Here is a 25,160-nt window from a genome sequence, read left to right as displayed (position 1 = left end):
CTTCCAACCCTCCCTACACAGCAGAGGCCTCCAGCCCACGGTGCAAACGTATAAGTTACTGCGATCGGCTGTGATTCATCAAATGTCTTTTGAGTTTGTAAAACAGGTCCAGATTTTTCATTTTATACTTTAACCTCCAAGGGGATTTTATTTCTAGAGCATTTAGGAGATCGATAGGTGGGTTTTCACCCCTAGAATTTTTTTTGACATCGTCTAGAGTAAATAGTATAAGTGAAAATTAAAAATGTAGTATAGATGAAGACTAAAAAATAACGATGGTGGTATAGGGGAAAATAACAAATAATTCCGTACCTTACATTTCCCATTATAAGTATTCTAAATCCTGAATCATTTCCATGTTATATAAATCCGTTTGGCATTGAAAACCATACCATAGATGAACGTACTGGGCCCTTATCCTGTTGGTTCTTGTTTCTCTATGAATATAAATGCACACAGCATTCACACTTAGGTTAAAAATAATAGGTCATTGAATCAGATCAGTGTCTCCTTAGTATTATTTGGGTCTTCTGATTTCTTCATCGAATTTGTGCCCAGTCAAAATATGTTAATGATAAATTTTTTTGAGTGTTTATTTAGGAATTCACAACAATCCTGTATTTTGTTTAGTTGCCAGGACTCCCAGTTCAGATGTGTTCCGTTGCAAGTTACAGAAAACCCAGTTCAGGGTGACTTATGAAGGGTGACTGTTGGCTTGTGTAATTGGAAGGCCAGGGTAGGGCCAGCCTCAGGGTGACTGGTCCACAGCTCCACAGCCCACTAAGAGCTCGGTTTCCTTCTTTCTACCCTGCATCCTCACCTTCCTCTTGTGATGGTGGTTGCCAGCCATCGCCAGACTTAACACGATCGCTCACCCGTGTCCAGTATGTTTTAGAAACTCGCCCAGGAAACCTCTCCTTGTGTCTCATTGACCTTGAATGGGGGGGCTCGTGCCGTGCCTTGAACCAGCAGCCATGGCTGGGGATGGGGTTATGCTGAGTAGCTCAGCTTGAAGTCAGCTCCCTGCTGAAGTACAGGTACAGAAACCCCAGTCAGAGCCGGGTAGTGACCTAGGGGAGGCGGTGGGGGGGGGATGGAGGGAGGCAACAGCCGCCCTGCTCACCATGCCCTGTAGTTGGAGTTGTTTATACAAGCGCTCGCTGGGTTTCATTGGTTTCTCCTTCTCTCTTCAGGGGCTGTGGCAGCAGCCAAGCGGACAGGCATTCCCACCCCTCGAGAACTCGCGGTAGCTGTCTCGAGAGAGAGAACGGTGCCACGCGGTCCCTCCAACTCCAGGAAAGCGGTATCCAGCCCCACCTCTTCCAGCACGCCCACCCCCACCAAGCACGTGCGGGCCACTCCCACGAGACCCAGGCCGGAGCACGAAGACGCAGAGAAGGCCGCGCTCGAGTCCCAGGTCCGGGAACTCTTGGCAGAAGCCAAAGAGAAAGATGGTGAAATTAACAGGCTCCGAAGTGAACTCAAGAAATGGATGGAGAAGTGGACTCAGAACACCGAAGGGGCTGACGCTTTGGACCCAAGCGTGGACGGAGCGTCAGTCTTGCCGGGTGACTCGGAGCCTTTGATCAGAGCCCTCGAGGAGAAGAACAAGAACTTCCAGAAAGAGCTCGCTGAGCTTGAGGATGAAAACCGGGCCTTGAAGGAGAAACTGACTTATTTTGAGCATTCCCCAAATTCAGAGGGGGGAGCGAGTAACACCGGGGACAGCAGCTGCCGGACGTCGGTAACTCAGGAGTCCAGCTTCGGGAGCCCGATGGGAAATGAGTTGTCGGGCGAAATCGACGCGTATAAAAAAAACCCACACGAAGGTGTGTTGCGGACGTCGGGCTCTTCGAGCAGCGATGTCACCAAGGCTTCCTTGTCCCCGGACGCCTCCGACTTTGAGCACATCCCAGCAGACGCCCCCCCAGGGCCCCTGTCCCCCGCCGGGAGCCTGGTCAAGAGCTCCAAGTGCTCGGCGGCCAGCAGCTCCCCGCACACCGCGAGCGAGCTGTCCCTGGCGTCCCTGACGGAGAAGATCCACAGGATGGAAGAGAACCACCACAGCACCGCCGAGGAGCTGCAGGCCACGTTGCAGGAGCTGTCGGACCAGCAGCAGATGGTGCAGGAACTGACGGCTGAAAACGAGAAGCTGACGGACGAGAAGACGCTCTTGGAAGCGTCCTTTCATCAGCATCGGGAGAGGGCGGAGCAGCTGAGTCAGGAGAACGAGAAGCTGATGGCCCTCCTGCAGGAGCGAGTCAAGGGCGAGGAGCCCGGCACCCAGGAAGGAAAAGTCCTGGAGCTGGAGCAGAAGTGCACGGAGGTCCTGGAGCAGGGCCGCTTCGAGCGAGAGAAGCTGCTCAACATCCAGCAGCAGCTGACCTGCCGTCTGAGGACGGTGGAGGAGGAGCACCGGGGGGCTCTGGAGACGGTCCGACACCTGAAGGAGGAGAACGGGAAACTGACCGCCTTCCTGGAGCTGGAGCGGCGTGACAGCGGGGCGATGGCCAAGACCCTGGAGGAGTGTCGGGTTACCTTGGAAGGGCTCAAGGTGGAGAACGGGTCTCTGAAGGCTCACCTGGAGAATGAGAAGCCGAAAGCTGTAGAGAGCAGCCCCCCGGGGCACACGGCCGAGGGCTGTGACGTTCAGGAGATGCTGACAGTGGCCCGAGCCGAGAAGGACCAGCTGGAACAGTCCTGCGCGGAGCTCAGACAGGAATTGCTGACGGCACATGGTGAGGTTAAGCGTGTCTCAAGCCTGCTGTCCAAGGTAAGGGGCGTTCTCTCTGCCAGTGTTTGCTCATCCTCGTCAACACAGCCCTCCTCGGCCTTTAGAGGCACACGGCACAGAGAATCAGGCCCTCGATTGCATTCGTAATCCAGCATTCTAGCCTGAAGATCTGTCAGAGTCCAGACAGACTGGGGATGCAGAAATGAGACACCCCCGTTTCTGGCTACAGCAGTTGAATGTGTAGTGGGGATATAGTGAGTCTGGTGCAGGGATAAAGATGGTGCGGGGATAAAGAACATCGCAGAGGACAGCCCGGCGTCCAGTGCCCAGAGGAACACCTAGAATAACGCGGATAAAGGAGGTAGTAGTGCCAGAGGACTTGCTGGAAGAGGTGGCAGTAAGCTGAGCCTTGAAGGAGTGAGTGCGAGGCATCCAGGTGTCTCGGATACCATGCTTTGGGCACCTAGGAACAGAAAACTAAAACCACCCCAAGTTTCCCCACCAAGTAATGCTATAACCACTATTTTGGTGTTTTCTTCTAGATGTGTGTGTGTGTGTGTGTGTGTATCCCACAAGTTAAAACAAATTTTTTTTAGAGTCATCCTGTGTATATTAAGTTTTTAAAAATCTGATGTTTCCTGAGCATGTTCTCATCATTAACTATTCTTTGAAACATGATGTTGAAGGCCAGACAGTACTCTGTCCTATAAATATTTCCTAAGTACTTTGCTAGTCGCCTGTTGTTGAACATTTATGTTCTGTTCCAGTCTTTCAATAGTGTAAATCATTTTTTGTCCCTCTGTCTTAGGAAAAATTCCTACTCATTGACTTACTGTGTCAGAGTATGACCGTTTTAAGGATGTTGAATGCGTTTGGCCAGATTGGCCGCCAGGAGTGTGACACAGGTGTGCTCCCACCAGCAGAGGGATTCCCTGACCCCTAGCCAACACTTGGTATCAAGTTGTTGGGTCATTCAGATCTGGTTTTCATTTCCTCTTTTACCCTTCCCCTTTTTACTTGGAAAGATCTTCCCCAACCCAGGATCGAATAAATGATCACCACCTTCATTTTTAAAAATAATCCTTTAATCAGTCTGGACCTTTGTTCTGTGGTGAAGATTGCTGGTGATTGTGTGATGTTCTTTGTTTTTTATTTTTATTTTTTTATAAATTTATTTATTTATTTTGGCTGCGTTGGGTCTTCGTTGCTGTGCGCGGGCTTTCTCTAGTTGTGGCGAGCGGGGGCTACTCTTTGTTGCGGTGCACGGGCCTCATCACAGTGGCCTCTCTTGTTGCAGAGCACGGGCTCTAGGCACACGGGCTTCAGCAGTTGTGGCACGCAGGCTCAGTAGTTGTGGTTTGCGGGCTCTAGAGCGCAGGCTCAGTAGTTGTGGCGCACGGGCTCAGTTGCTGTGCGGCATGTGGGATCTTCCCGGACAGGGCTCGAACCCCTGTCCCCTGCATTGGCAGGCGGATTCTCAACCACTGTGCCACCAGGGAAGCCCGATTGTGTGATATTCTGCCCACCCACAGAGCAGTGCTGGAAAAGTGTAGACAGGTGGCTTCCAATTTCCTGTTTCCGCTAAGCTCTGGGTCTGTGATTAGGGGTCCCTTGGTGAGAGAGGTTGAAAACATCTTCCCACCTTATTTCAGAGGCTGTCACTCTTTTAAGAAACAAATTTGCCCTGAACCCCCAGGGGGATTTCTCTTTCCTGCTTCATCTGCCTTAAGAATTGTCACTTGCAACCTGATTCTGGCATTGGGCTGATCTGAGTGGTGGGCAGTGTTAGAAGTTTTTATCATTGTGTTCTGAATTCACAGCATTTTATTGAAAGTGTGGAAGCAGTGCCCTTGGCAGGTACTAGCCAGGTGCCCATGTGAACTGTCGGTTGGTAATTTGTAGCTTTACATTGAGATTTCCTGTCTGGAATAATCCCCCTTCCGTTACTCTGTTGCAAAATGTTTGATCTCCCAGGCAACTTTCTTGAAGTCCTCCCTCAGTCCTTCATCTGTCTCTTTGTTATTTCCATTGGCATTACACTAAATACATGTGTCAGCGAGAAATAATTTGGCATCTTAAGACAATAGCTTATTTTTCTGATCAAAAAGTTGTATATTCATCACAGAAAAGTTTTAAGAAGAAAATAAATATTACATTTAATCTCACTACTTGGAGGAAAAAAATGCCGCTAACATTTTACTCTTTGTCTTTTCAGACATTTTCCTAGGTTAAGCACATTTTGACATGCATACAAACTTGAATTGGCATAATTACCATATTTAATCTTCCTATTCAGGAGAATAGAGTATGTCACTCCACATTCCGTGAACACAAAGACCCAGTTGGATTAGTTTATCAGTTCTCCTATTAATCTGTTTCTGATTAATTTGTTTCTACTTTTATCTTTATCAGTTCTTTCATCCTGCCTTTTGTATATTTCTTTGGTTTCTCCCTAGTTTCTTGAGTAGAATTCTTTGTTCATTTAAGTTTATCCTTTCTTGGTTGATAGTATAAGTATTTAAAGCTGTGAATTTGCCCCTTATTATAGCTTTGGCTAAATGAAGACAGTAAAGTCTAGAATTTTCTAGGATAAATGGAGTCTAATTTGGAGAGAAAGAAAAAGCATTTTTTAACATACATGCTTTAAATCAAGCTGTTTATTATATTATTTGTATATTCCATATCTTTATTAATTGCTTGCTGATTAGAATGATCAAATACTTGACAATAGGATGAAAAAGGTCCTAGCTAGTATTTTGATATGAGTTGGAGGTAAAAGGTGTGAGGCATGATGTCACAGATCGAGATCTTAGGCCTGTGATTTTGTGCTTGTACACAGAGAAGTTGTAACTTCTAATCTTCATGCCCTTTTCTGTTACGTAGGAAAGTAAAACCCAGATCTCCTAGCCTGACTAATAGCTTATTGTAGCCCCACTGAAGCATATCAACTGACCCACCAGCAACTGTGAATTTAGATGATAAGATGTAGGGACTCTTGCCCAAAGGAAACCAGAGCACTTTTAGCACAGAACTCTAATGAGGATATAAATGCTGGACCAGCTGGAACGCTTGGGTCCTCCGGACTCAGCTGATGGTTAATTTGGTGACCATGGGCCCCTTCCAAGTGTACAGTAGAAGCGTGATGGTAGAGGGGTCCTGGCCTTGTTCCTGATTTAAACGGAGTGCTTTCAGCATTTCATCATGAAGGATGTCCATGGTAGGCATTGGCTATATACCTTTTATTGAGTTATGCGAGTATTTTGCGAAGAATTCGTGTTTTAACTTCATCGCTTGTTTTTTAAAAAAAGGATGGGGATTGAATTTTTCTATATCTACTGTAGATCTTAGACATCTGTAAGGTCTATGCAGTAGATCTTGTACATCTACTAAAATCTTACAGTTTTTATATAATCATAATGAGTTTTCTCCTTTAATGTGTGAATGAGATGGATTAGGGTAACAGACTTTCTAAGGCAGGCTGGTGTTAAGCCACTTTTGCATTCCTGGGTAAATTCTAAGTCTCCAGTTCTCAACTGCTTCACTGGACGCTTTGCATAGAACTTTCAAACGTAACCTCCTTAAGCAGATGCCAGGGTGGCTGTCCTCTTTGTCACTGAGCAGACTGCGTGGTGCTGAACAGCTCTTGCCCTTGAGCCCTGCATCCGTCCACCCTAATTCTTGGCAGAAGGTGAATATTACGAGAAAAGAACAAAATAACCTATTTACAGAGAGGAAAGGCATATGCCAAACCATTCTGTGACCTTTTAGATTTAGTAAATCTATAGAAGTCTCCAGTTTAGATAAGATAGTTAAGTGACTCAGATACTGTTAGAAGAGCCTCGGAAAGGCCTTAAAAGGTACTTTTTTTTGGTACGGGGCGGGGGGCGTGTGTGTCAGTTCCTCATACAGTGAGTGGACAATTGGCGGGTGTGTTTGTTAATGGTGTGAATGTTTTGTAGGCTTTCTCTTCCTCTCATTTCTTTGTCTTCAGCTAATGTCTTCATTCTTTGAGCTTCTGTGACACCCATTATATAACTTTGCTGGCAGCTTTCTGTGTGAGTGTGTAACCTACCTCTGCACAGCTTTGAGGGAGGGGCTGATTTCCACAGAATCCTGAAGTCTCGGCCTCCTGCGATCGCACAGGTGCCTGCCCCAGCCAGCCAGGGGCGTGGAGTTGGACCACATCGTTGTTTCCAGACTATAATGCAACCCAGGTTTATATTTTTTTGACTTTCAAGTTTTCATTCATTTGGGATCTTGATGTCAAGCTAGAGAATTTACAAGGCTTGGAACCTAGACGTTTTCAGAGAAAACACTGATGTTTTTCCCCTGCTGAGGTTGAAAGCTTATAGGTGGTATCCTTAGAGATTCAGTTCTTTCTGCAAAAACTCAGGTGTTTTTTCCCGAGGAGTAAGGGGATCGTAAAGAAACACTTGCTGTGAGTGGTCGGGGAAAACTAGAGGTGACATGATCATCGTGCAACCAGTGTTGGTCACCAAGGCAGAATATTAGGGTAGCCACTGGCCACAAACGGCAGAAGCAGAGTTTGAGAGGACGGCGTGGCCAAGTGGATGATCCCGTCTCCGGGACTGAGAATAGGACCCTGCCAAGACTGGCGGGACCTGGACCCTGGCTTAAATAGCAGGTGGTCCGTGAGGACACCCAGGTGATGCTTTGGACCGTGAGAAACAGACCCCTGGTCGACGTCGGTGCCCGAGCCGGCAGATGTGCACTCTACTCCGTAACCCAGAGCCTGGGGTCCAGGCGGGGTAACCTCCCGGCTCCAGGCTGGCGGCTCCGTGACCCTCTCAGCCCTCCTGCCTGGGGTGCAGGTGAGCGCGACCTCTTCAGCCTCTGGTCCCCACGGTCCCTGCAGGCAGGAGGCTCTCAGTCCCGCGGGAAGAACTCTTCCCTGGGAGCCCCTCAGCAGCCCTCCCTTTATACCTGGTCAGAACTGGGTCACACACCCTCCCTTGGTCACCTTCCCTGAAATCACGGGGTCACAGCCTGATTCCTGAATGAATGGGCGTTCGTTCTAAGTAAGAAAAGAAGGGGGAGTGGCCCCTGGGTAGGTGAGCCGTTGCCGCAGCCAGCAGGACTCCGCGTGGTCACTTCCCCACCCGTCGGCTTGTCTGCTTTCCCCTCCAGCCTCGGCCCCTTCACTGCCCTCCACCCCTATCCCCGCCGGGCGCCGGGCACAGTTCTCGCCCTCAGGTGTCTGCGGGGGGGCGCTGTGGCTGCCCCCTTCCTCCCCCTGCAGGTCCTGTCTTAAGCTTTCGGTCTCAACTGCAGCGTCCCTTCTTTAGGGAGACCCTCAGCTCTGGGGGGCTGTGGGCTTGTGGACCCAAGTGGCCATGTCCCGGGTGAGCTGGGACCTCTTGCCCGCCCCGGGCACCTCGGAAGTGCTGAGTTGGGCCTGAGCGCCGTTCTCTTCTTTAACTTGACCGCAGGGCTGGTCTGTGAAGCCTCTGGCCACCCCAGCGCTTGCCTCCCCGGTGAGATCTTGGGAACCACGTCGGGGAGCATCACAGCCCTGGCTTCTGAAGGTCTCCTCGAGGGTTCCCCGGTGAAATACAGATTTTTACCCTCTTCCTTGAGTTTTCCGTCGCCATTTTTCTTTTTCCAGAACAAAAGTGCAGACTGAGTTAGCCTATTTCCTCTCCCGTGGCAGAGTAGCATTGTAAAAATCTAGTGCAAACGTAGGCCAGAGTGCATGAGACGCGGCTCTCCATCAGCGGTGTCTGCTCAGAGCAGGGCCAAGAGTCAGCAGAAGGAGTTTTGGAATAACCAAGTTCGACGTAAAACAAACACAACAAAATAACACACGCTCATGGTACAGTTACTCAAGCCGTCATACTATGTACAGTCGTGACATGTGACTTCTTCCATGTATTAAGCACCCGGTAAATGCTTGTTGAGTGAGTGAGTAAATGAATGTCAGAGAAACTTGCAACAGAATTAGGAGAGAGAGGCTGCTAGAATTTTATATCAGTATGTTAAAAACTAAAAGTTTATCATATTTTAATAACAGCTACCGTTTTAGTAGGCACTCTTAGGGCCTTTAGGTCATTTAATCTCACTTAATCATCGTAATTTTAGGCTGTAGGTACTGTTATTATCTTTTTTTTTTTTTCCATTGAGGAAACTGAGACAGAGAATGATTAAGTTATGGGGCTTAATTAATTAACTGATGAAGGCCAGGATTCAAAGTTGGGTCTGACCCCCGAACTCTTATTCTTAATCCCTGACTTATACTGCTTCCTGGTTACGTGAGAATAAAGAGGAGAGAGGAAGAACCATCGAAAGCAGACCTAAGGGCTCAAATACACTGTAGTGTTATGGCCAAAGCCCTTGGGTTTGAAGAGAGCAACCTGTTGGGTCTCGATGAACTAGGAAAAATTTTCTTACGTGTAAACACAGTAGAGAAGTTCACAGCGAAAAGCTGAGTCATCAAGACACGTCCTCTTGTTTGATTTATAACCTGAATCCTGAGCGGAGTCGGGGTTACCCAGGTGTGTTGGTGGGGCGGGGACAGCGGGAATGTCGCAGGGAGAGAACAGTAAGTTCTCGGCCGGCCGCCGATCAAGGAAGTGGTTTGCAGTTGCTGAGTGCACGGTGGCCACCTGCGGTGGGCCCGGAGGAGACCCAGTCCAGAGCTTTGAACTGTTCCCTCAAGCCAGCGGGAGCCTCTGAAGAATTCTTTTTTAATACCAGCTTTATTGAGATACAATTCATGTAAAGTGTACAGGTCTGTGGGGTTTAGTATATTCTCAGAGTTGTGCAGCCGTCCCCACAATCGCTTTTAGAGCGTATTTGTCACCTTGTACCTGGGAGCAGTCCCCTCCCTCCAGCCCCTGGCAACCACGGCTGCTCTATTTTCTGTCCCTGCAGATTTGTCTGATCTGGACGTTTCACCTAAATGGAATCGCAGTGTGTGGCCTTTTGCGTCTGGCTTCTTTCCCTTGACATGATGTTTTCGAGGTTCATCCGCATCGTACCGTGAGCCAGAATTTCATTCCTGCTCAGAGCTGAGCGATAGTCCGTTGTCCTGACGGGCCACGTTTTGTTTATCCCTTCGTCAGTTGATGGACAGGCGGGTCGTTTGCGGGTGTGCAGGAGAGAGGAGGGGTTCAGTTCATTGCAGATCTGTGGTTGTGCTGCCTACCGTGAGGTGGGGTGTCACGGAACACGGAGCAGGTTTGAGGAGGGACGGCTGTCGCGTGTGGGAGTGGTGGAGCCAGAAGGGAGGTCCAGGCCAGCAAAGCCCGGCTGCTCTCGGAAGCTGCCAACCCAGCCACTGGCGGACGCCGAGGCCGGGCGGAGATGCCTCCGAGTCCAGGAGGCCCCTCTGTTCTCGTGCCCGAGGACCCCTTGCCCCTCCGGTATCTGAGACACAGGAAGAATACGAGTAGGAGAACACCCTGCATTTCCCTTCGCTGGGGTTCGCAAAGCGTCTCAGCGGCGTCAGGGGAGGACACGTCCTTGCAAGCGGGGTGGGTAGGATTCTAAACTTTCCGTCACCACCCTCTGCCCGTGTAGACGACCCTCACCCGCCGTGGTCAGATCACCTGGCAGTGAAACCATCCCAGCCACTTGTCCATTCCCCTGGGAGAGAATCTAGGGGTGTGTGTGGTGCCCCCCGTGGCCAGCCCAGGAATGCTCGGTAATATCTGGGGGGGGGGCGGGGGCGCCCCCAGGGCCCCCAGGACCGAAGCCCTCCTCCCCCGAGTGCCCCGCCGGAGCCCCTCCCCGAACCTGCCCTCTGTGGGGAGAGCCACCTCCTTCCCGGGATGACCGACCCCATGGCTAATCCCCTGGGGGTGATGGCGTGGAGAAAGGCCCGCCCCGGCTTCGGCTTCGGCGTGGGGCAGCCCTGGAGGGCGTCCTGGGGCAGAGCCGCCCTGGCAGGAGCCGAGCCTCCACTGTGACCACCCCACCACTCCCCCCCCTCTACTGCCGGCCCTGCTCCCCGCCCCCTGTCCCCGCCCCTGCAGGTGCGGGTCTCCACAGTGCTCCCGGGTGAGTTCCTTGTGCACAGCCCAGAGATCTCAGGGTCTGTTTCCCTGGGAACAGGCCTGAGACAATAGCGGGTCCTCAGTTTCAGTGTCTGACAGGCCAGAGGAAAGGTGCTGAGCCTTGCTGAGATCCCAGCCCCGTCCGCCCGTCCGGCTCAGGCTGAGCCCCGCAAGACAGTCCCTCCCGAGTGGTCTCTGCTGCCACCTGCCTTTGGTGGTTGTCAGAGCATCGGGGGCTGGCTTTAAGCGCCCCCTTTCCCGGGCTCCCGGGGAATTCATTTGACATATTTGTGATGCAATTCTGCGCGGCCCATTTCTAGAGGAGAAAGTTGACTTCTGAAGAGGAGAGGCGCTTGGAACGCGTGAGTGATTTCTCACTTTAAAGGGAAGCGTTGGAAAGAAACCGCGTCGCCGGGTGTGTGAGTGCGGAGTGCGGTTCTCCGACTAGGGAAGCTGGACTCGGGAAGTGGCTGGGTGCGGGGGCAGCTGGAACCCGACAGTCGCCGGGGGCAGGGTGCTGGCCTGAGCGGCTGAACAGACTCTTCTTTTCAAATGATTTAATCTTTCTCTCTCTCCGTTAGTTACTCTGTGAGAGGAATATAACAGTACCTCCCTGTTACTACCCAGCCCCTGCGGGAGGAGTTGTGAAGCTACTTAGGGTTTTTCTTTTTCTTCTTCTTTTAAATAAAAGAGCTTTCCAGAATACGTGGCTAAACCTGAGAGAATTATCCCAAAATCGAGAAGGAAGAGCGATGTGTGTAATTTGGAAGGGTGCACTGGCTTATGGGTTGGCTGACCTCAGCCATGCTCAGCACACATCACAGGGGCCCCTCCCCGCCCCTGAGCTTACGCTGGTGCCTGTGCTCATGACCCCAGCACGGAGGACGTAACGGGAGGCCAGAGCCGCTGAGAGGCCGGCAGCCTGTGCTGCACGCAGAGACCCTCCTCAGGCCCTCGGCCTTGCCTCACCTGGTCCCATCCTCACGTTTTAGTCCCAGCCAAGTAATGGGCGTGTTTCTAGACCCCAGGGGAGCAGCCCTCAGCCTGAAGATTCCATGATGTGGAGCCCGGCCACTCTGCAGAAGAAAAGCCAGGTCTGACTCGGGATGCAAGACTCACAGGTGCCCTCCGTGGCTGCTTTTTAAAGGCTGCCAGACGTCAGCCTTCTAGTAACTAAGATGTAGTGGCTCTTTCTCTTTAAGAGTTGCCTTCCGTTTATTAAAGTAGCTATTGTAGAACAGAAGACTTCTGGTCTTTTCCATGTGTTGTAATTTTCTTGGACCTGTATTATCATTTAATGTGCATACACGAAGACAGAGAGAAATAATAGTTTTCTTCGCATGCCTACCATGTGCCAGGCACTGTGATAAACTCGTGAAGTGCACTGTTTCATTTAATTGTTCAGATGAGGAAACTGAGGCAGGGAGCTGGAAGGATACAGGGCTTGGTCTGGCAGAACTGGGATTTAAACTCTGCAGTCTGGCTCCGGGCCTGCAGCCTCCGCCCCTTGGATGTCACACAGCAGCCCTCAGGCTCCTGACCCCCCTGCAGCGATGGGCACGGCCCTCCAGAGCCACCCTTTCTCCCGATCACTCTCCCCCTTACCTTGCCCACACCGGCACTCGCGCGCTCTCTCTCTCTCTCTCTTTCTGTCTTTCTCTTTCTCTCTCTTTCTCCTCCCTTCTTCCCTTCCTTCCTTATTTATCCTTTGTCACAAGCTCCCAGTTGAAAACCAGTGCAATACTGCCCTCCAGTGTTTGTTTATTCATTCATCAGCTACTCATTAGATGCCTCCTATGGGTCTGACAGTGTCAGCACCAGGGATACACCGGGGAAGACTGCAGACGGACTCTGTCCCCACAGAGCTTACGGCCCACACGTTTTGTACATTAAATGCAATTGGAAAAAAGTTGTATCATATATGGAGACCCCCCCTCTCCCAAATCTAGTAAGAAATCTGTTAGGTATCAAGCTTATGTTACCTACCAAATATATAGTTATTTAATAACAGAGGACTACAGAAACAGGGTATAGTTCATAATAATAAAATGATTAGTATATTCAGACAATAGAACACTATGCAGCATCTAAAGTGGGGACTTAAGGAATCCCCTGGCAGTCCAGTGGTTAGCACTTGGCGCTTTCATGGCCGAGGGGCCCGGGTTCAATCCCTGGTTGGGGAACTAAGATCCCACAAGCCTTGTGGCACGGCCAAAAAAAATAAAAAAGAATAAAGCTTTCCTTTAAAAAAAAAAAAAAAAAAAAAAAAGTACTGACCAGAGCAATGTGTATCATGAATACATCTCAAAAACATAGTTGAAAACAAGTTACAGAAGTGTAATCAGCGTAGCATATAACAGGACACAGTATAATACAGGACAAGAGCATCTTACCGTAGGATACAATGCAGTATAATACAGTGCCCTGCAAAAGCTTAATACAGTGTAATACCATTTGTGTCAAAATTTAAAAACATCCAGAACAATACTGTGTATTATCATGGGCACGTCCACGTATAGTAAACCTGAAAAACCATTCGAGGAAAAACCACTTGCCAGTTTTTGGACACTCTCTGGTGTGGGAAGGAAGGTTGAGGCTTTAACAAACGTTAAAGATTTCGCAGACGTGGCAAAATTTAACCATTGGTTCGTCTGTTTTGGTGCCTGGTTACCGTCACCTTTGGTGCTTTTCTGTATATTGAGAACGTTCGCTGATTAAACTTGAACAGGTGAAATGGGCGTGCTGTGCGCTTCTCCGTGTCTGGCATGTGCACGTTTCTGGCACTGCTGTCACGTGGATGTTCCTCTAAAGAAACACTGTAGCTACAGAGGTTTGGGGTGTGCAGGGAGGTGTCAGCCTCCTGGGGCCCCAGCAGGGGGCGCGGCGGCATAGCGGACGCGAGGCGAAGGGGCAGGAAGGGCGGGTATTTAATAAGCACGTGCAGCTCTCCGTAGGCTGTAGGCAGGGGCCCAGAATCCCCCCCGTTTGGCCACTTAACATCCATCACGTTCCTCTGCACATCTGTTGCCTTGGCTGTTCCCGAGGCTCAGGATACAAAGACGGTGCCAGGCACACAGGTGCCCAGAGCTTCCTCTGCCGCTGCATCGACGGGCCTGACGCTGACGTGCGGGGAGCTTTTTCCTGTCCAGGTGACTGGGGAACCGTCCTTTTCTTCCAGGTGGAAACGGATTATTCTTACCTGAAGGAGGTCTGCGATCATCAGGCAGAACAGCTGAGCAGAAGCAGCCTGAAGCTGCAGGAGAGAGCGTCGGAGAGCGACGCGGAGATCAAGGACATGAAGGAGACCATCTTCGAGCTGGAGGACCAGGTGGAGCAACATCGAGCGGTCAAGTTACACAACAAGCAGCGCATTGGCGAGCTGGAAGGTCAGTGGGCCCGAGCCCCGGGCGGCGTGGGTCGGGAGGCGGGGGGCTGCTGCCGAGCGGTCTTCCTTGTGCGGGTGCTGTGGTCTCCCGGGAAGAACGGCAGGTAACAGAGGCAGAATCATCAGCCTCCCCGACTGAGCCGCAAAGCAGGTGATACAGAAGGAAGCCTGTGGATCGTGGGCGGACAGCGTGTGGAGTTAGGGGCACCGCGTGTGAGCCGCTGCCGACCACACGGCGGGTGCCGACAGGTGTTGCCGTTGGGCTCTGATGGCTAGAGAGGTAGGGGGCAGGGGGGGTCGGATTGATTCGAACGGCCTGTGCTCCTGGCCTCGGGAGAAAACAATTCCAGCATGGGCCCCATGGACGGTTGGTATCAAATGACTCACAGAGGTTACCCACTTCTTACTGAAGAGGCACCGGTGTATGGCTTACTTGTGAACCGGTTGCTTGTTTTGAATAGGGAGGGATGTTTGTCAGAGATTAGCTAAACGTTGCCTGCCTTGTCCAAGTAAGCCTTATCAAATGATCGCATCTAATGTGTTTTCCCTTCGTAACAAAAGAATTAGCTTGCAGAGCTTTTAGTGACAATAGCACGGCTGGTGGCCTGAAAAGTTCCCCCACGGGTACAGCCCATCCTGATTATTTGAGGAACCCTTATTTTCGAATTCACCTGCTCGCCCAGACCGACTTGGAACCCCCAAAATCAGTACTCACAGCGCTCCCACTGCCGCTGGCGCCCGTGCAGAGCAGTGGAAAGCTTGAGGCTCCACGACGTGCAAAACATCGGGACCAGAGGCCCGCGGGAACGTAACCCGTCTTTGCCGCGGGAGCTGATCCCGTGCGCCTGGCGACTGTACGTACCTGCCTCGACCGTGGCACCTGGCCGCGTAGTCTACACCTCGGTCCGGTGGTCGCGTCACAGCTACTGCGTGTGCGATGTGGGGGTGACGACAGGACACTCAGCGTCACTGTCACCCAGGCTCTTCTCAGAGGTCACACCTGAGAGTACAGCAGAACACCCGACGCCGGACCGGACAAGTACAAGGCCGAACAGGAGGAGACCCGTTTCGTTTGTATTTTGTTTGTTTTTGCTTCAGTGATTTATTGTTGTCGAGAATTCGGTCGTGCTGTCCCCAAATCCTAAAAAGTCAGCACAGACACACCAAGAAAGCAGCATGTAATTACTGTCCAGAGCACAGGTCAGGCCCACTCCCTCTGGTTACGTCATAATGTGTCCAAGACCGACGAGAACAAGGACGGACCTGCATCTTTTGAGAAGCCGTTAACGTCTGTTGGGGACGTTAGGGTGTTGATAGGTGTCTTTTCACCAGGAGATGCGGGGACACGAAAATCCATCTCGAGATAAACCGCTCCTCCCCCTTAAGACCCTTCAGAGGAAGGGACAGAAAGATAAAAAGAAGTTAAGGAGTGCTGTCTTTTTCTGCACCATTGACCCCAAACACAAATCCTCAGGCCCCACGTGTGAACCTGAGCTGCTGGGGTAGAACCTGACCACGTGTGGGTTTTCTGAAGCTTTTCTGGTAATTCCGGTTCGTATCCTTAATAGACAAGGACAGCTTTGGAGGGACCATGAGGACCCACTGGAGAACTTACACTACGTGTATCGGACGCGATCAGATTTAAACTGAGCGACTCTTTTTTTTTTTTTTTTTTTGTCTACTCTTCCACGTTTATTTAATTATCAGATCATTTATTTTATTTATTTTTTTTTTTTAAACATCTTTATTGAAGTATAATTGCCTTACAACTGAGCGACTCTTGACAGCAATGTGGAGAGAACCAGAGACAGAGAGGGACTGAGGATTTTTTTTTTTAAGTTTCTAATTCAATTTTATTTTATTATTTTTCTATTGAAGTAGAGTTGATGTAGAATATTGTGTAAGTTATGGGTGTATAAGTTAGTGAGTCAGAATTTTTGAAGTGTTAGTCCATTTATAGTTATTATAAAATATTGGCTATATTTTCCCATGTTGTAAAATATATCCTTGTAGCTTACTTTATACCTAATAGTTTGTACCTCTTAATCCCCAGCCCCTATATTGCCCCCGCTTTCCTCTCCCCGCTGGTAACCGCTAGTTTGTTCTCTATGTCTGCGAGTCTGCTTCTTTTTTGTTGTATTCACTGGTTTGTTGTATTCTTTAGATTCCACGTGTAAGTGAGATCATAGAGTATTTGTCTTTCTCGTTCTGACTTATTTCACTGAGCATAACACCCTCCAAGTAAGATGTTCTTTACTAGGGAAAGGAAGTCCAGTCCCCAGTGGAGCTGTTGACGTACACCCGCCAGACCCTTGTCACCCTGGAGATTCTGAGTCTGTGGGTCAGAGTCTGGGGCTTGAACACCTGCTCTTTTGGAAAGCTTCCCAAGTGATTCAGAGTTTTAACTGCAGTTAAGTCCCACGGCTGTAGAAACTGACCTAAAAGTCACAACGGTAATAACCAGCCATATCTGCTGTTACGCAAAAGCCCTCCCTCCACCTCACGGTGATGAAGGATGTTCAGGGTGCCGCGTGCACTTCCAGGGAGGCCGAGAGTAAGTGTGTGAGTGTGAGCCGCTGTTTGCTCTCTTCCCAGAGCTCTGTGAGGCTGTGCCCTAACCTCACACCACCGCTTTCCCGAATCACCCCGCTCTCTCTTGGAGGAGCCCCCGCCTCTGGCTCCCGTGCTCAGGACGCTGAGATGGGGCCCCGGCAGAAGGGGTGGGCTTCAAAGCCTGTTGCAGGATCTGGGTCTGCTCTGCTTCCGAGCTTAGCTTCTCCCCAGAGTCTCGAGACTTTTCCAACTCCGTCTGCCTGTTCATTTCCAGGCAATGTGATGAAACTGGAGGAACAGAAGTCGGACCTGGAGAGGCAGCTGAAGACTCTGACGAAGCAGATAAAGGTGAGACGCGGTCACGGCAGGGGTGGGACGCCCTCCATCATTTTACTGGAAGTGTCCCCGTCAACTTAGGTTTGGACACCTCTGAGAGGTACCCTGACGACTCTCTGGCCCGCTGTGTATAGCAGGTTTGCGGGGCCCGGGCCCTGGAACCACGAACAGCGTGGCCGGGAGGGAAGTTCAGGCGGCCTTGATTTCAGGACGGGCACTCTGACACCCGAGGGTGCAGCCCCGCCTGCGCCTTTTCCTGGTGGCGAGGCTGCTTCAGCCGACCTCGCCCGGGGACCCACCTGGGGCCCCGCAGCCCAGCCCGGCGGCCGGTCTGATGCGGGCGCGGACTGCGGCTCTTCCAGGACGAGACGGAGGAGTGGCGGCGCTTCCAGGCTGACCTGCAGACAGCGGTGGTGGTGGCCAACGACATCAAGTGCGAGGCCCAGCAGGAGCTGCGTGCCGTCAAGCGGAGGCTGCTGGAGGAGGAGGAGAAGAACGCCCGGCTGCAGAAGGCCCTGGGGGACGCGCGGGCCCGCGGCAGGTGGGTCAGTGCCGCAGGCACCCGGGGCCGGGCCCACCTGCTCTCCTGGCCGGGGCTGCCGGCATCCATGCACGTGATGCTGGGTGTCTGTCCTGAGCCCTCCCCTCCCCTCCAGGTTCCTCTGCCCCCATCCCCGGCCAGGGGATAACTAACCCCACGGCCAGAGAATAACTAACCCCCGGCCAGGGTATAACTAACCCCCGGCCAGGGAATAACAGACCCCCAGCCAGGGAATAACTAACCGCAAGGCCAGGGAATAACTAACCCCACGGCCAGGGAATAACTAACCCCAAGGCCAGAGAATAACTAACCCCAAGGCCAGGGAATGACTAACCCCGGCCAGGGAATAACTAACCCCAAGGCCAGGGAATAACTAACCCCGTGGCCAGGGAATAACTAACCCCAAGGCCAGGGAATAACTAACCCCTCGGCCAGGGAATAACTAACCCCACGGCCAGGGAATAACTAACCCCAAGGCCAGGGAATAACTAACCCCAAGGCCAGGGAATAACTAACCCCACGGCCAGGGAATAACTAACCCCACGGCCAGGGAATAACTAACCCCACGGCCAGGGAATAACTAACCCCACGGCCGGGGAATAACTAACCCCACGGCCAGGGAGTAACTAACCCCACGGCCAGGGAATAACTAACCCCACGGCCAGGGAATAACGAACCCCAAGGCCAGGGCATAACTAACCCCAAGGCCAGGGAATAACTAACCCCCGGCCAGGGAATAACTAACCCCCGGCCGGGGAATAACTAACCCCACGGCCAGGGTATAACGAACTCCACGGCCAGGGCATAACTAGCTCCACGGTAGAAATATTCCGCCCAGCACCGTCACCGCCGTTCCCGGTGGTGAGAAAGCTCGTCACTCGAGGGGACAAAGTTTTAGCCTAGTCCCCTCCGGGTTTGGAGGAGAGGATGCTCTTACATCTCACTGTTGGTGCGGGCCACTCGTGTCGGTCACCCTCGCCCAGTGGGAGAAACTTGACCGCTTCCTGGGGCCTGGCCACCAGGTGGAGGCCTCACCGTCCTGGCCCAGGACCTGCTTCTGTATTAGCAGCCCCCGTGGGCTCCCTGCAGAAGACCTTGAAATAAGCCGCTTTATTAAAAAGGGTGAGCGTGGAGAACATACGTCCGGCTGATACGTGATTCCCTTCTGCTCTCGAGGGGGACATCCCAGTCCGTTACCCAAGCAGGCCCTTCTTAGCAGCGAGCTCTCAGAATAAGCTGTTCCCAAAGTGAGCCCAGAGTTGGTTATTGTTTAAAATGTAAATGGTTTACAAACAAGACTATCAACAGTATTTTAGGCTTCAGCTAATGCAGTGCTGTCTTTTTCCCAATCAGGAATAGATGTCCTTGACGTTGAGATTCTTGGTTATTAGAAGTTATTTTGAATTTTTGGATTTATCTCAACATAAAATGTAGTAGAATTTAAAAATCAGATTTATTAAGTTCTGGATGCAGATTTGTACAGTTTTCCCTTTTTACCTGTTTTCCAGGGTTGACAGGGGCTAGATTCCGAGCCTCTGGGTCTGATATAGTATCATGAACTTCACAGCAGTGGAAGGAGTAGATTTCTGCTCAGAATTCTCTTTTGATTCTCTTACCAAACTTGCTTCAATCAATCTGGCGGCCCTTTGTTTATGAAAATCAAGATCATAATTTTATAGTCACACCTATACCCTCTGGCCACCAAAAGCACGTGAATTTTAAGGGAGAAGCAGAGTAGGAAAACTAGATTTCATAGTGTTCCCTATTGAAATGATTGTGAGGTCATTCTGGTTTGCTTTGGTGTCTGCTTTTGTTATTTGTCCATGTGTCTTGCTTTTCTATTGTGTGTCTTTGGAAGAGGAACCAAGTCATAACCTGCATTGCTTCATATATACGTGAATTTACAGATAAATGATAAAAGACAAGCCTTGAGTTTAAGAGGTGGCCCTAAATAAGTTATTGTATGGGATGCTGCATTTCTTACTTAGATTCTAAGATACAGGTCAGATTATACAACTCGAACCCTGATACCATAGGAAATCTGCGTGCGTCTTGACAATTTAGGGCCCCATGTGCTACATCCAACATTTTCAAACTTAGGGTCACTTGTTTTTTCAAACACAGTATGTTTCTCTTTTGATTTTCAAGTGATTTGCAAACCTACCTCCTAATTCCAGCAGTTTAATCCCTTATCACAAAATGTTTCAAAACTCGAGAACTGACACCAGTTCAGAACATGGCATGTTACTGAAACCCTGCAGGCGTCCGTGGGTTTCTTGGCTGTCATTGCCCTTCAGATGATTGCCAGAGTGGTTTCTTGTCTGATTTTGTGCTGCCCCGGCTAGCTGCCCCTTCTAAAGCATTGGCTATTGGAAACTTACTTGCTGATGGCTCCACCTCTTCCTGAACCTACCACGTGAGCCAGACTTGCAGCCAGCTCACACCCTCCGAGGTCCCAAAGCCGCAGAGTGTTTCCATCTTGGCTGCCTGGGTTCTTGACTTTGACAGTCTTCTGACGAGAACTCAGAAGTCCTTCTCGGTTCAGCCACAGCCAAAGAACTTGCAGAAAATTCTCTGATGGGGTCCTCCAAGTACAACCAAGAGAAAGTAAGAGCATCAGAAAAGCAACTTGATCGTGACCCTGGATGGACTGATTCACATTCTCATCAACTGGCATTCGAGAGATCATAGGCCAGTAGGCAGGCAGGTGGGGTGCCTGGGTGTGAAGGCAAGTTAGCGTTTGTTACCAAGAACTCAATAGTTAAAGTGGAACGTTACTTAACGTAGTAGTTTTAGATGATTCTAAAGCTTAGCTCATTAGCCATTTCCAATCCTGTGATGTTTTCAGAGGTATTTTTATTTTGGAGTCAGAATAACTGTTAAGACACATGGGAAAATGAGGCTCTGGTCTCATCTTTGCCACAAACTGGCAAGGTTTTCTTCCCAGACCGAGCTCCTTCCTCTCTTAAATGAGAAGGTAAGGGCTTCCCTGGTGGCTCAGTGGTTAAGAATCCGCCTGCCAATATAGGGGACACGGGTTCGAGCCCTGGTCGGGGAAGATCCCACAGGCCATGGAGCAACTAAGCCTGTGCGCCACAGCTACTGAGCCTGCGCTCTAGAGCCCGCAAACCACAACTGAGCCCGCGTGCCACAACTACTGAAGTCCGCACGCATAGAGCCCGTGCTCCGCAACAAGAGAAGCCCGTGCACCACAACAAAGAGTAGCCCCCGCTCGCCGCAGCTAGAGAAAGCCCGCGCACAGCAACGAAGACCCAACACAGCCAAAAAATAAATAAATAAATTTATTGTTTTTAAAAATGAGAAGGTAAGAGTAGGTCGGATTTTAAGACCCCCCTAAGCTCTGTTCTGAGACTGGTTGGTCAGGGGGCCTTTCTCTGAAGGGGGAGTCAGGGACACATGTGCTCCCAGTACCACGTTCCCAGCGCAAGCCTTGGGTCTCCCTTACACAGTGGCATCTCCGTATTGTAGCTGGGCCGTGGACCTCCTCTTTCTCTTCCAGAAATTTGAACAAACCCGTGTAGTTTTTGTGGACCTGAAAATGATCTGTTTCGCCAGACACAGAAATTATTGGATGGAAGGATAATGAATAACTTTTTCAACTCTGGCTGCTTCTTGTTTTGAACCATTCAGAGAAATACAATGAAATTGAAACTTTCACCAAAGTTAAAACATCAGACCTTTTTCCTGAAAAGTTGAGTCCTTGGGATTCAGAGAACACACGTGCAGCTCGACTTAATGCCTTGATGGGCCACACGCAGCCTTTCTAACAGAAGACACTGTCGGTGATATGTGCACGACACGGGCGTCTCAAACAGTAGCAGGGAGAGACCTTTGTGTGCCTTCTGTTACTCTGACACAGTATGGACCATTGTTTTTAGGGTGACTCATTCGATTTTTGCTGTATGTATCATATGGCACCAATAAGCAGCCTCTTAAAGAGTTAAACACACTGAATGTCTGTGCCTAAATAACTGTATCAGTTTCTAAAATAGAACGTCGAAGGTTCCCAGTGTGTTTAGCTTGTACCACTGGTTCTCTCGTTGTCACCTCTGAACTGAGCAGCATGGCGGCCGGTCACCGCCAGCCTCTCTGGAATTGGCTTTTAACTCTGTGTGTGCACACGTGCATTCTGCCCTGACGTCAGTTGTGTGCCTGTGCGCCTTGTGTGTTGTTCTTTCAGCTGTAATGTGTCACAGCCGCTCGCTGGGTGTCCGGAGCTGTCGCTGGAGAGGGAAAGTAGGAAGTTGGAGGCATAGCTGCTTGGGTCACTGAGATGACTTGTCCGGCTCTCTCCCTGTGGATGCTTTGATACAGCATCTCCGGCCCTCCAGCGAGGGGGCCAGTTCTCGTGGGGATTCCTGAGCAGTTTCCGAGCGAACCTCACATGCGAACCTCCAACTGCTGGGGGCCTCTGGCATTTTATTTGCCCCTCGAAGTAGAAACCGGTCCTCTGGTATCCCAACAAGCATAATCCTTTCACTCTCACATGACTTATTTTTTCAAAGCTTCAGTTTGCATCTGTGGCATTTGAGCTGTAGCCTATGATTCTAAAGAGCTACGTCTGCTTCCCTGCTCCCAGGCCCCTGTCTTTACAGATTTGCTTTGAGAAGTGGGCGTGAGCTTCCTGGAAGCCTTTAGAATGTGTGTACTGTAATAGTAAAAGAAATTTTTTTTTTTTTTTTGGCCTTAACTGTAGGACAGTAGAGGGAAGCACGAGCCATTCTGTCAATTACAGGGGCCTGATTTGGTTGGTCTTGGACATCTCTGCCGACACCCTTGTCTGTTGGTGACGGTCTAGTGGGAGGAGCCCGGCGTGTTGAAGTTTTAGCATTTTCTCTGTCTGAAGACCTTTGACTTCCAAAAGAGATGGGGACAGTCGAAATTCAGACGTGCTGCTCTGAGCTTTTCCCCGTGGACAGCACCAGCTGTTAGCCCTTGTGTGTGTAGACTAAGGTCGTGTTGCGTTAAGTGACACCTTTACCAGCCTTTGCCTCCCGTTTCTATTTTCCAGCTCCATGGTCTCTGTCAGCTATAGCAGAGCAGGTGGTGGAAGAGAGGCCGCCCAGCCCTTGCCATGATGGGAAACCACAGCCATTTCTGTGTGAGAGGGGGAATGTGTAGAGGAGAAATAACCTTTTGATAAAGAACCAAACGGTCTCCTTAGAACAGCCACTGTTGCCCAGAGTCATTGTCATCAAGTCTCTTTACCTTTTTTTTTTTTTTTTTTTCTTTTTGCATTTTGGAGTCAACTCTACACAAAGATGATCCTTCCCTCTTTTTTTTTTTTTTCTTTATTCTTCTCAGAAGATTCAGCAGTCTTTTGTTTGGAGCACAGAATAAAGTTGTTCTGCAAAACAAAGTCTGTCGTGAAAAAATTTTTGAGATGCAACCAGAGTGCTGAGCGAGGGCCGTGGCGTTGCACGTGCATAGTGAATGCAGCCCAGGCCGTGCTTTACTTTTTTGGAGTTTATTTTTATGTTTCCTTTTGAATACAGTGTCTGATAAGCTTGGAATTAACACTGTTTTAGGTGAAATAGGAAGCCGTCTGCATGACGTCTCGTTCTGAAGAAGTTAGAAAGTTCTGCTTCCTCTGTGTCAAGTCTTGATTTCACCTTTTCAAGCTGGGGTCTGACTTCCTTAAGCTCGTCTGAAACAAGCCACCACCATGTTTTGGGCTGGTTTCCAAAATCTCTTTGGGGTTCAATATGCATAGATGTTTGCTTGATCGTAAAGGATGTAGTTGAATCAGATAAGTTTCTGTGGTGACGGTGCTAATTGGAATTGAACTGAGAACTAACGAACAACGACAAAAGCCTCGTGAATAAAACTCACCCTGGAAATCTAAAGACTTTTTCAATCCAGAAGCATATAACTCAGCGGGATCCAAGATTCAAAGCGTGACTTGAAACTCTTGGAAGTACGTACGTTTGTGAAGATCTGGTTCCAATTCAGCAACCTCCATCAGGCAGAACTCATTGCAGCTCTCGTGTGAAGAACTTCTAGACCATTAGCTACGTCATCAGGAAGGTGAGACAAGATGGGATCCACGGAAAATTAGGAACAGGAAAGCCCTTTAACTCAGGAGGACATTGTGGGTGTCATACAAGAGAGCACAGAGTCACTAGAAAAATTCGACGTGGTGACAGAAAGAGGAGAGGTCGATGTCCTCTCTGTAAAAATTGTTCTGACACTCGCTGGAGTTGTCCTAGTGGGACAGGAATTTACATACTGGGAGATCTTTACCTCGGACTGAGGATCCTTAGGATGATGTAAAACTCATTTGCCGGGTGTTTTCAAATACAAACAAGAAAAATGCAATCTCAGCTTCAAATGCACAGCTGTCTCTGCCCCACATATTTTGATCTGTCTTCCTCTGGGGACTGTTGAGTATTTTTATATGTAAGCGTTTATGAAGTGCTAAATAAACATGTCGTTATTTAGAAGAGTCTTTTGCCTGATTTTTAATCACTGGCCACGTTTCTGCAGGGCCTTCCGGTCACTTTGTTCTCAATTTTCCAGGGTGTGTCATTTCAGAACTTTAAAGCCACGTCAGATGACTGGAATTGAGGCAGAAGCAAACGGTATTTTCAACGCAAGTTGTAGATAGGAGGTTGATTTTTTTTTTTTTAAGGAAGTTATATTTTGCTCAAGTAAATTCCACTGGAGTATTTTTTTTTTAATCTTTTTTTAAAAGTTATTTATTTATTTATTTTTGGCTGTGTTGGGTCTTCGTTTCTATGCGAGGGCTTCCTCTAGTTGCGGCAAGCGGGGGCCACTCTTCATCACGGTGCGCAGGCCTCTCACTATCGCGGCCTCTCTTGTTGCGGAGCACGGGCTCCAGACGCGCAGGCTCAGCCGTTGTGGCACACGGGCCCAGCCGCTCCGTGGCATGTGGGATCCTCCCAGACCAGGACTCAAACCCGTGTCCCCTGCATTGGCAGGCAGACCCTCAACCACTGCACCACCAGGGAAGCCCCAGGAGGTTGATTTTTAAGTACAAATGTTATTTTTTTAAAAATGATTTCATTATTGGAAACAAGAGGGCAAGGAGCAAATATAATAATTTTGCATAAGTGAATTTTTAATTAAAGATTCTGGAGTATTGGAAAGTACAGGACCTGGTATTTGAAGTCTAGAACTGTCTTGTTGAAATTTAAAAACAAATAGTAGATTGGTGATTTACTGTATTGGATTTCTTCTTATTTATGAAGTAATATTTAGGTGAACCGGTAATAAAATGGAGGTGTTAAAGAAAAATATTCATCCTTCTCCCCCTTGAGTAGCGTCCTGGAAGGTAATCAGTATTCTTCATCTGTTTTACACACATACTCTCTCAGATATTTGGTCTGCTTTCTTTATTTAGTCTGATGTGAGGAGTGGGTCTTCTTCTTCCAGATGGACAGCAGTCACGCCTGCACCGTTTATTATATTACCACACCATCCTTGGCCCGCAGAACTGAAACCCCACCTTGACATCGTTCATTTCATCCGTTTTCAGAGAGACTTTTCCCAGTATGCTCTTGTTCTTTTTTCTCTGGAGCTGATTCTGCTTTAAACTGTCTTCATGGGATTATA

General features: G+C 49.6%; 1 protein-coding gene across 6 annotated transcripts in view; it reads left to right on the top strand.

Annotated features, from left to right (window-relative positions):
• The window catches only part of SPECC1 (sperm antigen with calponin homology and coiled-coil domains 1), a 176,773-nt gene that overhangs the window by 85,244 nt on the left and 66,369 nt on the right, over positions 1 to 25,160 (top strand). For 5 of the 6 annotated variants that reach the window (XM_068531502.1, XM_068531503.1, XM_068531505.1 and 2 more), the window contains exons 3-6: positions 1,194 to 2,773; positions 13,928 to 14,135; positions 16,962 to 17,035; positions 17,386 to 17,564. In XM_068531502.1, the coding sequence (XP_068387603.1) occupies positions 1,194 to 2,773; positions 13,928 to 14,135; positions 16,962 to 17,035; positions 17,386 to 17,564 (2,041 nt within the window). Of the gene's footprint in view, positions 1 to 1,193; positions 2,774 to 13,927; positions 14,136 to 16,961; positions 17,036 to 17,385; positions 17,565 to 22,596; positions 22,835 to 25,160 lie in introns of those variants that run through there. The other variant, XM_068531507.1, reaches the window with a different exon arrangement.

Source organism: Eschrichtius robustus, chromosome 20, assembly GCF_028021215.1.
Source record: "Eschrichtius robustus isolate mEscRob2 chromosome 20, mEscRob2.pri, whole genome shotgun sequence".
NCBI classification, from domain to species: domain Eukaryota; kingdom Metazoa; phylum Chordata; class Mammalia; order Artiodactyla; family Eschrichtiidae; genus Eschrichtius; species Eschrichtius robustus.
This window is presented reverse-complemented; position numbering and strand designations above follow the sequence as displayed.